The sequence below is a fragment of the Pleurodeles waltl genome, chromosome 10 (genome assembly GCF_031143425.1).
Source record: "Pleurodeles waltl isolate 20211129_DDA chromosome 10, aPleWal1.hap1.20221129, whole genome shotgun sequence".
NCBI lineage: Eukaryota > Metazoa > Chordata > Amphibia > Caudata > Salamandridae > Pleurodeles > Pleurodeles waltl.
Genome location: NC_090449.1, coordinates 10886893 through 10900825, shown reverse-complemented (window position 1 = coordinate 10900825; position 13933 = coordinate 10886893). Strand labels below are relative to the sequence as shown.

The 13933-nt window shown below is 48.8% G+C and overlaps 1 protein-coding gene across 5 annotated transcripts in view; it reads right to left on the bottom strand.

The window, feature by feature from the left end:
- The window catches only part of ITIH6 (inter-alpha-trypsin inhibitor heavy chain family member 6), a 160020-nt gene that overhangs the window by 50285 nt on the left and 95802 nt on the right, over positions 1–13933 (bottom strand). For all 5 annotated transcript variants that reach the window (XM_069209358.1, XM_069209359.1, XM_069209356.1 and 2 more), the window contains one exon: positions 6468–6578. In XM_069209358.1, coding sequence (XP_069065459.1) covers positions 6468–6578 — 111 coding nt within the window. The remainder of the gene's footprint in view (positions 1–6467; positions 6579–13933) is intronic.

The window sequence follows — 13933 nt, the reverse complement described above, 5'->3', positions numbered from 1 at the left end:
GTGGTACATGAACGTGGACAATAGAGTGGCGGCACTGTGGTATACGTGGTTGGGGTCATGTTATGGTGGTCCTGTGATACAGGTAGCAGGCATCATGTAATGATGGTGCTGTGGTAGTCACTGTAGGCATCACAGAACGGTGTTGCTGTGGTACACAAACGTGAATGACAGAATGGGTTTGCTGTGGTATACGTGGTAGGGATCATGTAATGGTGCTGCAGTACAGGTAGCAGGCATCATATCATGATGATGGTGCTACGGTAATCATAGTGGTACATGTTGCAAGGATCCTAGGATTGTAGGGCCGTGGTACATGTAGCAAGAATCATAGGACAGTGGTGCTGTGGCACACGCATCAGGAATCATAGGCTACTGGTGCAGTAGAACACATCAGGGATCATACAATGATCATGCTGTGGTACACACGCCTGGATCATGGAATGACGGTGTTGAGGTACACTTATCAGGGGTATAAGAATGCTGAGATTACCACTGTTTTTTCACATTTGTGTGTGGAGGGATGTGAAGTGGTTTATGTTGCACGGTTTTAGGGTGCTCCTACCCCACAAGCACCTTTACCCATAAAACAAGGACCCCCTTTGGCTTGGGCACAGCAATTTACTTCATGCAAGAGATAAAGACATAACCATCAGTCCAAGATGCACATCTTCAAGCAGTGCCTACACCACAGCAAGCATTATAACTTTATACCATTTCACAGTTCCCATCTGCATCCCTCTCCCAGGGCGGATGGTGAGACCCACCAAACGCAGAGACAGCTGCATGCATGGCAACACCAAGAATTCACTCCACAGAGCCACGATTTCCCCAGTGAGTGCCCGCCGCCTCGTCCCTGCCAGAGCACTGTTTGCCATCTTAGCCCACTGCTGAGGTATCTGAGGTAGAGCCGGACGTGCGGGTACCCCTGGCAGATCAGCCCCCCACTCTTCCAACCAGCCTTAGCCATAGATAATCTCTCCTGATGAGACCCAGGGACCCTGCTCTGGCACCCCCAAAACAAAGAGGGCACCTCATGGACCGCACCCCTCCTTAAACCCCCTGCTTCCCCCATAGATCGCCTATCTATGAACCCCTTCCTGTCTCCATCCGGCGCTTCTATATTCAAGGCTGCTTGTATCACCCCGCAGGGAGCTGGGTTCTGGTTGCAGTACCGCCCCCCTACCTTTTTGCCTGTTTTTTTGGATGCAACTTCAACTGAAGTGCACTGGGTTCCTGCCAACCAGGTCCCCGATGCTAGTGTTCCTTCCATAAAACAAGACACCTGGTCACTTGATTCCCCAGGGGCCAGGCCCTTCAGCTCCCTATAAGTCCCTAGTAAATGGACCCTGGTATCTAGGGCATGGGTTCTGAAGAAGGCCCCTCAGAGCTGCAGCACAACTTATGCCACTCTGATGGACCCAGCACCAACCTTATGCAGACTGCGTGCCAAGGTGCTCCGAAAATTGAAAACAGGACATGGCACACAGCCGGTGTGCCATGTCCCTTAACACTGCATGCAATATATATGTCACCCCTCTAGCAAAGCATACAGGCCTAACGCAGGGTGCAATATATTTTATGTGAGATATCTCCTATTTCTTTGTCGATTCTCAGACATAGTAAGTGAACAGGGAAGCCATTTTTTAAATGCATGTGATGCACACTTGTCATACGCGTTCCCCAGCTACATGATGGCTTCTCTGAATCCTGGGATGTTTGGTACCAAACATCTCAAGATAATAAACTCTCACTGATTGCAGTGATGGATCTATTAATAAATGCACACAGAGGGCACCTTAGAGGAGCGCCTGAAAACCTACCATCTACTAGTGTGTTGAATAACTGGTCCTAACCAGCTCAGCCACCACAGGTGCATTTCCGCACTCCCACGGTGAGAGCCAGCGCTCCCGAGGGACTGAGACAAAAAGCCTGCACTGGGAAGAGGTGTGGCCTCCTCCCCCAGGCTGGATGGACATTCTAGGGCAGGGGGCTTCAAAGGCTTCCCTGCCTTTGAAATGCAACCCAGGTCTCCCCAAATGGCAGAGATGACCAACTCCCCTGTCCTGACCCCACTTTTGGCATCAGCACAGGCAGAATAATTTGTTAAATCAGGAGGAGTGCCCACTTCATGCCACTCCCACCCCAAAGGTGGAGAAGCTGAAGTGGACACCACTTTTTAAATTCCTCCATCTTGTTTGCAAGTAAGTAGGCCACTCGAGTTAGGGTTATGCCCACTTCCCAGCAAAAGTGGTCATAAGAAGGGTGTAGCCACCCTGAAGGTGGGCAACCAATTGGCTGCCACCCGGAACTCCCTGTGACACCCCTAAAATTAGTATTCAGGTGGCACTCCAGAACCCTAGAACTCAGATTCCAGACAACCTAAGAAGAACCGAATGCTACAGAATCGCATCAACAGAGAAGACTGCAGACACCAACTGACTTGGCCGCAGCCCTACCGGCCTGTCTGCAGCCCTCGACGATTCTGTGCCAAAAGATGACCGTCCTGCAACCCAGCAACCTCCAAAGCTTTGGGAGGATTGCCTGCCTCGACAAAGATCTCCTGAGCACAGTGGACCTGTTAGAGAAGAAACCAACTTTAAAAGACAATAACTCTGCCCTGAGGAACAGCAAAATCACCTCTGCACCCAGCGCCCACGACGTGAGTCCAAGTGGCCCACTGGTCCTGCAAAGGTTCACCAGCGATTATGAGTCAGAGTCCACCGTGGGCTAACCCCTGCCGGACTCTGCCTCAAAGCCTGCAGCCTCAAATCGAAGACTTCCCCTGACTGCAACCAGCCCAGTAAGCTGTTCCCAACGCCAAAGTACAACCCTGCACCTGGAGACCCTGGGAGAGCTTGACCGTTGGTGTCCCTACATCCCCTAGCATCAGAACTTACCTGGGCAGCTTCTTTGTTCAACCTCCTGTCCCGAGGTTGCAACCTTTTTCCAAAACTGATATCCCCCATTGACTTGCATTGGGCACCCAGTGCTGTGTTGGCACTCTGCACCCAGCTGCCCCTGTGTCACTGAGGGTGTAAGCTTGGTGCTGCCTTGTGGCCCCCCTTGTGCTTACCTCAACTCCTGGGGATCGACCCGTGATACCACTTTATTTACCTGTGAGCAGCGTGTCTTCGGTTACCTCTGTCTCGATTGGTTAGCATTGGGGGCCCGAAGCTGCGCTGGCACTCTGCACCCCGCCGCCCCTGTGCCGCTGAGGGTGTTAATTTGGTGCTGCCTTGTGGCTTCCCCCAGTGCTTACCTCAACCCCAGACGATCGATCCCTGACAGCGCTTTCCTCACCTGTGAGCAGTGCATCTTCCTTCATTCGCCCCCCCAGTCTCCATTGGTTAACATTGGGCATGCGACTCCAAATTCGACCTCTGCACCCGGCCGCCCCTGTGCCGCTGTGGGTGCACTCTTGGTATTGATGTGAACCTTGCCTGGCGTTGACATGAAATCCAGAAGACTGGATTTGTAATTTGTGTACTTACCTACAAATCAAACTGCATTCTTGTCTCCCACCCATAGGTTAAGATTACTGAACTGAAAATTGTACTGTGTTGATTTTTGACACTGCAAAGTATTTTTAATTTAAAAACTACTTACCCTATAATGAAGTTCTTTGGTTCAAAGCACATATAAAAGAAAATGTTAGTTTTGTAAGTTGGTCTTGGATTTATTCATTGAGGGTTTGTCTCATTTGCTGCCTCTGTAAGTACAACAAATGCTTAACACGACTCCTTGATAAGCCTAACTTTTCGCCCACACTACCATAAATAGAGCATTAGTCTGATCTACTTTTGCCTCTGCAATACCAATTGGGGATCCACTGGACTCTCTGCACAGCGTACTTCATTTTAGTGCTCCATATAGAGAGCCAGCGTCCTATACACCCATTAAGCCATTCACACTCCCCCCCCTCGCTGCCTAGCAGACAAACTCAAGATAGGCGGTGGCTCCAGAACCTCACGAAATGCTGAAAAATCTTCTGCTTGAACCTCCAACCTCCAAAAGGGATAGACTCATGGCGCAATCTTTCTCAGGCAAAGCGACTAGAATTTGGAATTCGCTACCTCCAAACCTTCGCACCACCACCTCTTTTCGGATCTCCAAAACATACTTTAAAACTATTCTCTTCCTAAGACATTTTTTCTCAATAACACTCGTCGCCGGTGCCTTAACCAGGCACAGGCCTCGCATTATATAGCGTGACCATGACTATTGCATGACACCCTGGAGAGCTATAATGACCGTTCGCTCCAGCTCTGTAAATATGTAATATATATTTATGAAACCCTAATTGCTTTATTCTTTTCAACATGTAATTTGTTATGATTATGTAATTTGTAAATACGTAAGTCTCACCATGAGCAACGATAGAAGCTCTACGTACTGTCACCTACTGCCATGTCACCCAAAATGTTTCTCATGCAACGTTCTTGCGTTCTATTGTAAAGTGCTCTGACACCTCTGGGTAATTTCTGCGCTAAATAAAACTGCATGAATACACTGGGAGGGTCCCTGGTCCTGCCTTACCCTGACCATTCACCTGAGCCCCTCCCTCCTGCCCGCCATTGTGACCCCCTCATGGCGCCCTTCTCTGATGTTTCCATGGCCTTGGTCCCATGCATGCAGAATACAGAACTACTGAATGTCAGTAGTTTTAATCAAAGTGAAATGTTAACTGGATGGTAATCTGGTTAGCACACATTTCCCACCCTTTACCAGCGCTCTATCCAAGGATCGGGTGATGGAGAGCAGATCTCAGACCAGAGATGACAGGTAGGTGGTCCCTGGAGGACCAGGTGATGGAGAGCAGATCTCCGACACAGAGATGACATGTAGGTGGTCCCTGAGGACCAGGTAACGGAGAGCAGATCTTAGACATGGAGTTGACATGTAGGTGGTCCCTCAAGGACCAGGTGAGGGAGAGCAAATCTCAAACACAAAGATGGCATGTAGGCCGCCCCCTGAGGACCAGGTTATGGAGAGCAGATCTCAGACGCAGAGATGACATGTACGTGGTCCCTGAGCTCCAGGTGATGGAGAGTAGATCTCAGACGCAGCAACGACATGTAGGTGGTCCCTGAGGACCAGGTTATGGAGAGCAGATCTTAGACATGGAGTTGACATGTAGGTGGTCCCTCAAGGACCTGGTGAGGGAGAGCAAATCTCAAACACAAAGATGGCATGTAGGTGCTCTCTGAGGGCCAGGTGATGGAGGGCAGATCTCAGGCATGGAGATGACTTGTAGGAGGTGGTCCCTGAGGATCAGGAGATGGAGAGCAGATCTTAGACACGGATGACAGAAAGGTGGTCTCTGGAGGACCGGGTGATGGAGAGCAGATCTCAGACATGGACAAGACATGTAGGAGGTGGTCCCTGAGAACCAGGTGATAGAGAGCAGATCTTAGACACGGATGACAGAAAGGTGGTCTCTGGAGGACCGGGTGATGGAGAGCAGATCTCAGATATAAAGAAGACATGTAGGAGGTGGTCCCTGAGAACCAGGGGATGAAGAGCAGATCTCAGACACAGAGATGACAGGTACGCGACACCTGGAGGACATTCGCAGCTCGCTGACCTCTAAAGGGGTGGGGCAGGTGCAGAGTATGCTGGGGGGCATATAATTAAAAAAAAAGAAAAAAAAAAAAAAACTTACCTCCTCCCTTGCTGCCGAGCCACTTCTCTTTCCCTCGTCGTTGCGCCAACTGCAGGCACGGGCTCCCAGCCTGCGGTCAATCCTGACACTACTCAGAGCAGCATTAGGATTGGCTGGGAGCGCCCAGCCAGGGCGCTCCCAGGCAGACTGGGAGCCTGTGCCTGCTCTCTCCAGCACGGCAACACAGTGCCGGGCTGGTGAGAGCCTACTGTGCATGTGTGTTTGGCCAAACATACATGCGCACTGATAGGAGTGCTCTGTGCAATCCCCTCAGTGCTCGTCACTCCCAATGCCCCGCCACTTTACAAGAAAACAATAATAAACAAAGTTTACATGTAGGGGGCACCTACAGGACCGGGTGATGGAGAGCAGATCTCAGACACAGAGATGACATGTAGGCAGTCCCTGAGGACCAGGTGATGGAGAGCAGATCTCAGACACAGGGATGAAATGTAGGCGGTCCCTGAGGACCAGGTGATAGAGAGCAGATCTCAGACACAGAGATGACATGTAGGCAGACCCTGAGCACCAGGTGATGGAGAGCAGATCTCAGACACAGAAATGACATGTAGGCGGTCCCTGAGGACCGGGTGATTGAGAGGCGCAGATTTCTGGCACAGCGAAGACATGTAGGCGGCCCCAGCGGACCAGGTGTTGGAGAGCGGATCTCAGACACAGAGATGACATGTGGGCGGTCCCTGTGGACCGGGTGATGGAGAACAGATCCCAGACACTGAGATGACATGTAGGCAGTCCCTGGCCTGCAGGCGGTACTGTGACTAGACACAGCCCAGAGGGCTCTTACCTGGTGCCGATGTGGGCCGCCGTCCTCCCTTGCATCCGCGCCTCGTCGTAGATCCGCTTGGCCTGGAGCCGCTCCTTCACTTCTGCCACATACTCCTTTCCATTGATTGTCCTGGAAGTAAGAGGAAATACCAGGTGACTGACTGTGAGAGATACTGAGGGATCAACCTGTTGACTGACTGCAGGAAGTTCTGAGGGATCAACCATGTGGCGGACTGTGGGTGGTACTGTAGAATCAACCAGGTGACTGTAGGTGTTTCTGAGGGATCTACCAGGTGACTGACTGACTGTGTGTGTTACTGAAGGATCAACCAGGTGGCTGACTGTCGGAGTTATAGGGGGTTCTGCCAGGTGAGTGAACAACTGTGGGTGTTACTGAAGTATCAGCCAGGTGACTGACTATGGGTGTTACTGAAGGATCAGCCAAGTGATTGACTTACTGTGGGTGTTACTGAAGGATCGGCCAAGTGACTGACTTACTGTGGGTGTTACTGAAGGATCACCCGGTGACTGAATGTGGGTGTTATTGACAACGAATCACTGCATGTGGATGTTATTGACAATGATACACTGTGGCCAACAGCATTCCATAACAGTCGCCTGGTTTGGCGGGAGGGCCACGTGGGATGCAATGCACGGCAGATGAAATGAACGGCAAGCGAGGTGCTCGCTAGACCCGCACGAGAGCTGCAGAGCCCTCTTAAAAAATAAAACACAAAGAGGAGAAGCAAACAAGTGACGATGAACTATAAAAGGAAACCATGAGAAATAAAAGATTGGCCAGCCAGCCACTCATCTTCCGATGGATGTGTAAATGACACTCACTCAAACTAATGGCGGAAGGCCTATTGGTGTTAACGTATGGGTTACATAGTAAGTGATCCGACCTCTGGCTGTTACCATCGGGCTGTCACCATAACCATCTCGGGCCTCCTGTATACTGAGCGTAAGCTTTCCCACAGGGCAACCATCAGGCATACAGTCACAGCATTACTAATGGATTCAAAGCTGTAACTGGCAAAGCAAAGTATCATTTCTCTTAAAAGGGTCTATCGTGGATTCTCACAGTGAAATTCTTCTTGGTAATCTGAGAGATTCCATGTAACAAAGTGCCTGCCAGTAGCCTTCATTACAGAGGAATAACAATCCGCTCTTAAATGCCTATTGGCTTTAACATATGCATATTACAATCAATGGCAGATCTACTACCCTTAAAACGTGTCATTATAAACAATCATGCCTCTAACTTGTATCCCTGCTTCTCCCCATCCCACAGACCTTCTGTGCTGGGCCTAGCCTTTCCCACAAGGCAACTATGAAGTATACTGTAATACAATACCAAATATGTACGACATTACAGTTGTTAAAACATGTCAAATTCTTCCAAATAAGGAATAGTGTAGCCCACAACTTCTATGAACATGGTTTGTTCAGGTGGGTCACCAAGGCCAAAACCCTTTTCCACTCTGGTAATCTGTATGTCCCTTGTAGCGATGTCCCTGTGTACAAGCTTTAGCACAGTGTCGTAACAAACCATCCTTAAATCCTACTGTCTTTAATACACGTGTTTCACTATAAGAAGGACAGGCCTACTGGGTTTGTTATAATGTTTGATAGTAGATGAAACCTGTGGAATCTGGCTTAGTTTTTCCTAGTAAACTGGTGAGGCCTACAGCCTTTATCAATGGCTTGGCACCACATTCTACAGAGGACATAAGGTGGATATGCATAGAGTTATAAAATTACAAACATGTAAATAAATACTGTACGCAACACAATATAAGACCAGCCTCAATGGGGATTATCAGGGATCATCACAGTGAAACCCCCAGGGTCAGTTAGGATGAGTGGCCAGTGCACAACCACTGCCTACTACAGGAATCAGTGAGATTACATGTAACACAATTCCGGTCTACAGCCTGTAAATGCATGTGATATCAAACCACTGTGAAAGGATTGCTGGCTTTAACAAAGGAACTTCACAGTAAATAAGCTAGGTGTACTGCCTCTGTCACCCCCTTTCATAATAAGCTGATCAGGACTATGACATCAGACATGATGATTTGTTCCAGTGCACCAAACAGGCCTACTGCTCGTCACTAGAATTAACTCAGGGCTCCTGCTTGTCACTAGAATTAACTGAGGCCTACAGCTCGTCACTAGAATTAACTCAGGCCTACCGCTCGTCACTAGAATTAACTCAGGCCACTAGAATTAACTCAGGCCTACTGCTCGTCACTAGAACTATCTCAGGGCTCCTGCTTGTCACTAGAATTAACTCAGGCCTACCGCTCGTCACTAGAATTAACTCAGGCCTACCGCCCGTCACTAGAATTAACTCAGGGCTCCTGCTTGTCACTAGAATTAACTGAGGCCTACCGCTCGTCACTAGAATTAACTCAGGCCTACTGCTCGTCACTAGAATTAACTCAGGCCTACCGCTCGTCACTAGAATTAACTCAGGCCACTAGAATGAACTCAGGCCTACTGCTCGTCACTAGAACTAACTCAGGGCTCCTGCTTGTCACTAGAATTAACTCAGGCCTACCGCTCGTCACTAGAATTAACTCAGGCCTACCGCTCGTCATTAGAATTAACTCAAGCCTACCGATCGTCACTAGAATTAACTCAAGCCTACCGCTCGTCACTAGAATTAACTCAGGCCTACCGCCCGTCACTAGAATTAACTCAGGGCTCCTGCTTGTCACTAGAATTAACTTTTAACTCAGGGCTCCTGCTTGTCACTAGAATTAACTCAGGCCTACCGCTCATCACTAGAATGAACTCAGGCCTACCGCTCGTCTCTAGAATTAACTCAGGCCTACCGCTTGTCACTAGAATTAACTCAGGCCTACCGCTCATCACTAGAATTAACTCAGGCCTACCGCTTGTCACTAGAATTAACTCAGGGCTACCGCTCGTCACTAGAATTAACTCAGGCCTACCGCTCGTCACTAGAATTAACTCAGGCCTACCGCTCGTCACTAAAATTAACTCAGGCCTACCGCTCGTCACTAGAATTAACTCAGGGCTACCGCTCGTCACTAGAATTAACTCAGGGCTACCGCTCGTCACTAGAATTAACTCAGGTCTACCGCTCGTCACTAGAATTAACTCAGGCCTACCGCTCGTCACTAGAATTAACTCAGACCTACCGCCCGTCACTAGAATTAACTCAGGCCTACCGCCCGTCACTAGAATTAACTCAGGCCTACCGCTCGTCACTAGAATTAACTCAGGCCTACCGCTTGTCACTAGAATTAACTCAGGCCTACCGCCCGTCACTAGAATTAACTCAGGCCTACCGCTCGTCACTAGAATGAACTCAGGCCTACCGCCTGTCACTAGAATCACTACTGCTCGTCACTAGAATTAACTCAGGCCTACCGCTCGTCACTAGAATTAACTCAGGCCTACCACTCGTCACTAGAATTAACTCAGGCCTACCGCTCGTCACTAGAATTAACTCGGGCCTACCGCTCGTCACTAGAATTAACTCAGGCCTACCACTCGTCACTAGAATTAACTCAGGCCTACCGCTCGTCACTAGAATTAACTCGGGCCTACCGCTTGTCACTAGAATTAACTCAGGGCTCCTGCTTGTCACTAGAATTAACTCAGGCCTACTGCTCGTCTCTAGAATTAACTCAGGCCTACTGCTCTTCACTAGAATTAACTCAGGCCTACCGCTCATCTCTAGAATTAACTCAGGCCTACTGCTTGTCACTAGAATTAACTCAGGCATACCGCTCGTCACTAGAATTAACTCAGGGCTCCTGCTTGTCACTAGAATTAACTCAGGCCTACCGCTCGTCAGTAGAATTAACTCAGGGCTCCTGCTCGTCACTAGAATTAACTCAGGCCTACCGCTCGTCACTAGAATTAACTCAGGCCTACCGCTCGTCTCTAGAATTAACTCAGGCCTACTGCTCGTCACTAGAATTAACTCAGGGCTCCTGCTCGTCACTAGAATTAACTCAGGCCTACCGCTCGTCACTAGATTTAACTCAGGGCTCCTGCTCGTCACTAGAATTAACTCAGGCCTACCGCTCGTCACTAGGATTAACTCAGGGCTCCTGCTTGTCACTAGAATTAACTCAGGCCTACCGCTCGTCACTAGAATTAACTCAGGCCTACTGCTTGTCACTAGAATGAACTCAGGCCTACCGCCCGTCACTAGAATTAACTCTGGCCTACCACCCGTCACTAGAATTAACTCAGACCTACCGTCCGTCACTAGAATTAACTCAGGCCTACCGCTCGTCACTAGAATTAACTCAGGCCTACTGCTCGTCACTAGAATTAACTCAGGCCTACCACTTGTTTCTAGAATTAACTCAGGCCTACTGTTGTGAGTGTAAACTTCCCTCAAGGCGCTGTCAGGTACACAATCATAAAATTACAAAGGCATACACAATTACAATTGGTTAAGCAAAACATAATGTGGTTGATTTGGAGTTTGCAGAGAGGGTGCTCGTCGTAAATGTGACAAAGTACCTTGTCCATCAAACTGATGGTCTGCCGCCTCATTGAGACTTGGGGTACGGTAAGTATTCCTTTGACTGAGCCACCATTGGCTCCAACAACTGAATACTTCCTGCTGTGGTCTGACAAAGTGGTGGCCGTTAGAGCAAGCGCTGTGCACAGTCTGCTCTACGTCACTGCCCAGAAAAACCTACTGGTAAAGGACAGAAAAATAATGGCACCCACACCCTGAGAGAAAACTGCAAGAAAGTTGGGGACATTCGTTTTGTTTTCAAAAACATTCCCACTTTGGGGGTTTGGTTGTCAAAAGCAAAAATGTTTTGAAAAGTTTGAAGACCAAGCTTCCTGTCTGACAGCACCATGCGTTAAGCGTTTCCTACATTGGCAGGAAGCGCTATGACGGGCGTTCCTTCCAAGGTACAGAGTTGTCCCCGGGGATGCCAGAGGTATCTTCCTCCACCATCCAGACAGAGTAGCCTCTCTAACTCATGCACTCTACTTCCTGGGAGGGCATGAAAAGGGTTCCCACAGAGGAACTCTTTCATAGCCATGGCTTGCCTATAACAATAACCTGTGGGGTTCCACTTAACAAAGTCCTTCCCTGTAGCTTTCATGCAGATTAACAACAACCTAGCCTTCAACTGATTGATTCTGACGTATGGTTTCACAAAAAATACATCAAGCCTACCGCCTTCGTCGTACCTTTTCATCATAAACAGATCAGACTATGGCCAGGATTACTGGCTTTCCTCTATCCTCAGCTCAGACCCGATGCATTGCATATAAGCTTTGCCACAGCCAAAACGTGGCGTACAATCACTGTTTTCAGTGGGAGCGCACAACTTGGCCCAATCCAATCGTGTGCTTAGGGGAAGCAGGACACGGGTGGAGCCTAAGCCGTCTCTCAGCGGGACTCTGAAGGGGCTTTTTTTGTTGATTACATAAGGCCTGCAACAGTTGCTGTCTCAAGCAAGACCTAATAATGGGCTTTGAAGGATCAGCCAGACAACAACATTTGGTGCTGTTAGACATCATAGAAGCACAGACTGGCAGCCAATAGGCCATGTAAGTGATGACCTTCAAGAATGGATTTGTGAGTCCTGCATAAGGTACACAGAATATTATGAGGGCTGAATGTTCAGAGCCAATCATAGATGAAAGATGTGTAATACCCCAAATGTGGACCCTGAGTCAATCCATGTCCTCTGTCGGCTAGGACGGGATCCTCGGAAGGGTATGGAGAGGTCACTCAAGCAAGGCCAAGACAGCCTTTGGGCGTGTTCGGTCACTGAGCTGCATTTTCAGTGTGACAGAGGAGGCCCCCCTGAAAGGTTCTCTGGAGGTTGGAGTCAGTGAACTGTTTGCTTTTAGGCCATGTCAATGCATCATTGATTTCAGAAGGTGGCTTTTGGCCAGGTTCACACTATACAAATACCACATACATGCCTACAAACATACAAAGCTGTGCTTAAGAAAATAAGCAGAAAATTAGGAGATTTAGCAAATAAGGAAACTGTGGTAGAAACAAAGGAACATCTATTTAGGGAAGGGCCAGTTAAAAGCTCTGGGAAGCACATTCACACACTTTATTTACCAAGTTCTTTCCTCTGCTAAATATCAAACTGGCACTTGCTTAATGTCTTGTTTCATAGAGCTCCTTGCTTCCTCATGTGTGCTCAGCCCACTCAGAGGCCCTTTTAAGTCCAGGGGTGCTCAGCCTGGGTTCAGGCGGTCAGCCTCCAAGCCAGGTTCACAGAGGCACCATGTGTACTTATATGCAAATGAACCAAATGTAGTTAATTTGATTAGTAAGTGGTTATCCTGAAAACCTGCAACAGATCCAGCCCTCATGGACTTACGTTAGGCACCGCTGCCATAGAACGCCAAAGGCTTACAGGAGCCACTGCTTTACGTGTGCTTGACCTGTAGACCTCTGACATGTGACAGAGTTGAATGGGCACCTTGGGTCCTGCCCTAGCGAGGCTCTAAGGCCAAGGTCACTGATGGTTTCGCTTGCATGTCGGGTCTAGAAGGAGAATATCAGAAATGGCTGTCATCCCTTAAATGGGGCAGGACAAATGCCATGGTGACCCGACAAACATGTGGCTGATTGGCCATCAGGTCAAAAGATTTTCAGGAGGATGCAGCTGAGGTTCCGCTGGCAGAGACACTGCAGCTCCCCCCCCCACCTCTACATGAGGTGCGGGAACCACATGTTGACTGGCGTGGGAGCACTGCCACAGCAGCAGTGCTTAATTTGAGCCGGTGGTTTCCGGTGCTCAGCTCCAGCATTTAATTGTCAACACCGGCACTTACGACAGTCTGCCACATGGTGGCGCTTTTGGTCTAAGTTAGAGATCAGCACAAAAACAATTGTTTATCAATTTAATATGCATTAAAATAACTAATACCTGCCGCATAAGCCCTTCTTGTGGCTTTGGGTGGTCTGAAATAGTCTGATTGTTCACATTTTCAGAGGGTGATGGTTAAGAGTCGTGTTGGTACCATCATTGGCAGGGCTGGCAGGGGCAAAGGGTGGTGCAAGCTGCAGTGGCCTCCTGACGAGGGCCCGGCACTTATTGTTTTACAAATTTAGCACGGTATGGCAGTGGTCCTAGCCCATGAAACTATGAAGAGCCCCTGAGCCTGGAAGGTAGATAAGAATAGATTGTTGCAGAGATTTGCACTCTCCTCACATTTCCTAGCCAAGACATCTATAAATCAAGGTTTCCGCTGAATTATCAGGTCCTAAATAGTAGCCCCTCTGATGCTGATGACACAGAACCCACAACATGGTGCATTAGTACAATCCAGCAGCGGTGTGCACCGGGATGTGTCCTGGCTCCTAGCCTTTTCCTTCTGTACACAGATGGACTGTTTGATTTTCTTGTTGAACGCTGTAAGGATGGTCCTAAAATTAACGGTAAGAGTCTGGAATGCTTTGATGGGCACACATGGTGCCCATTTCTGCATAAGCCAGTC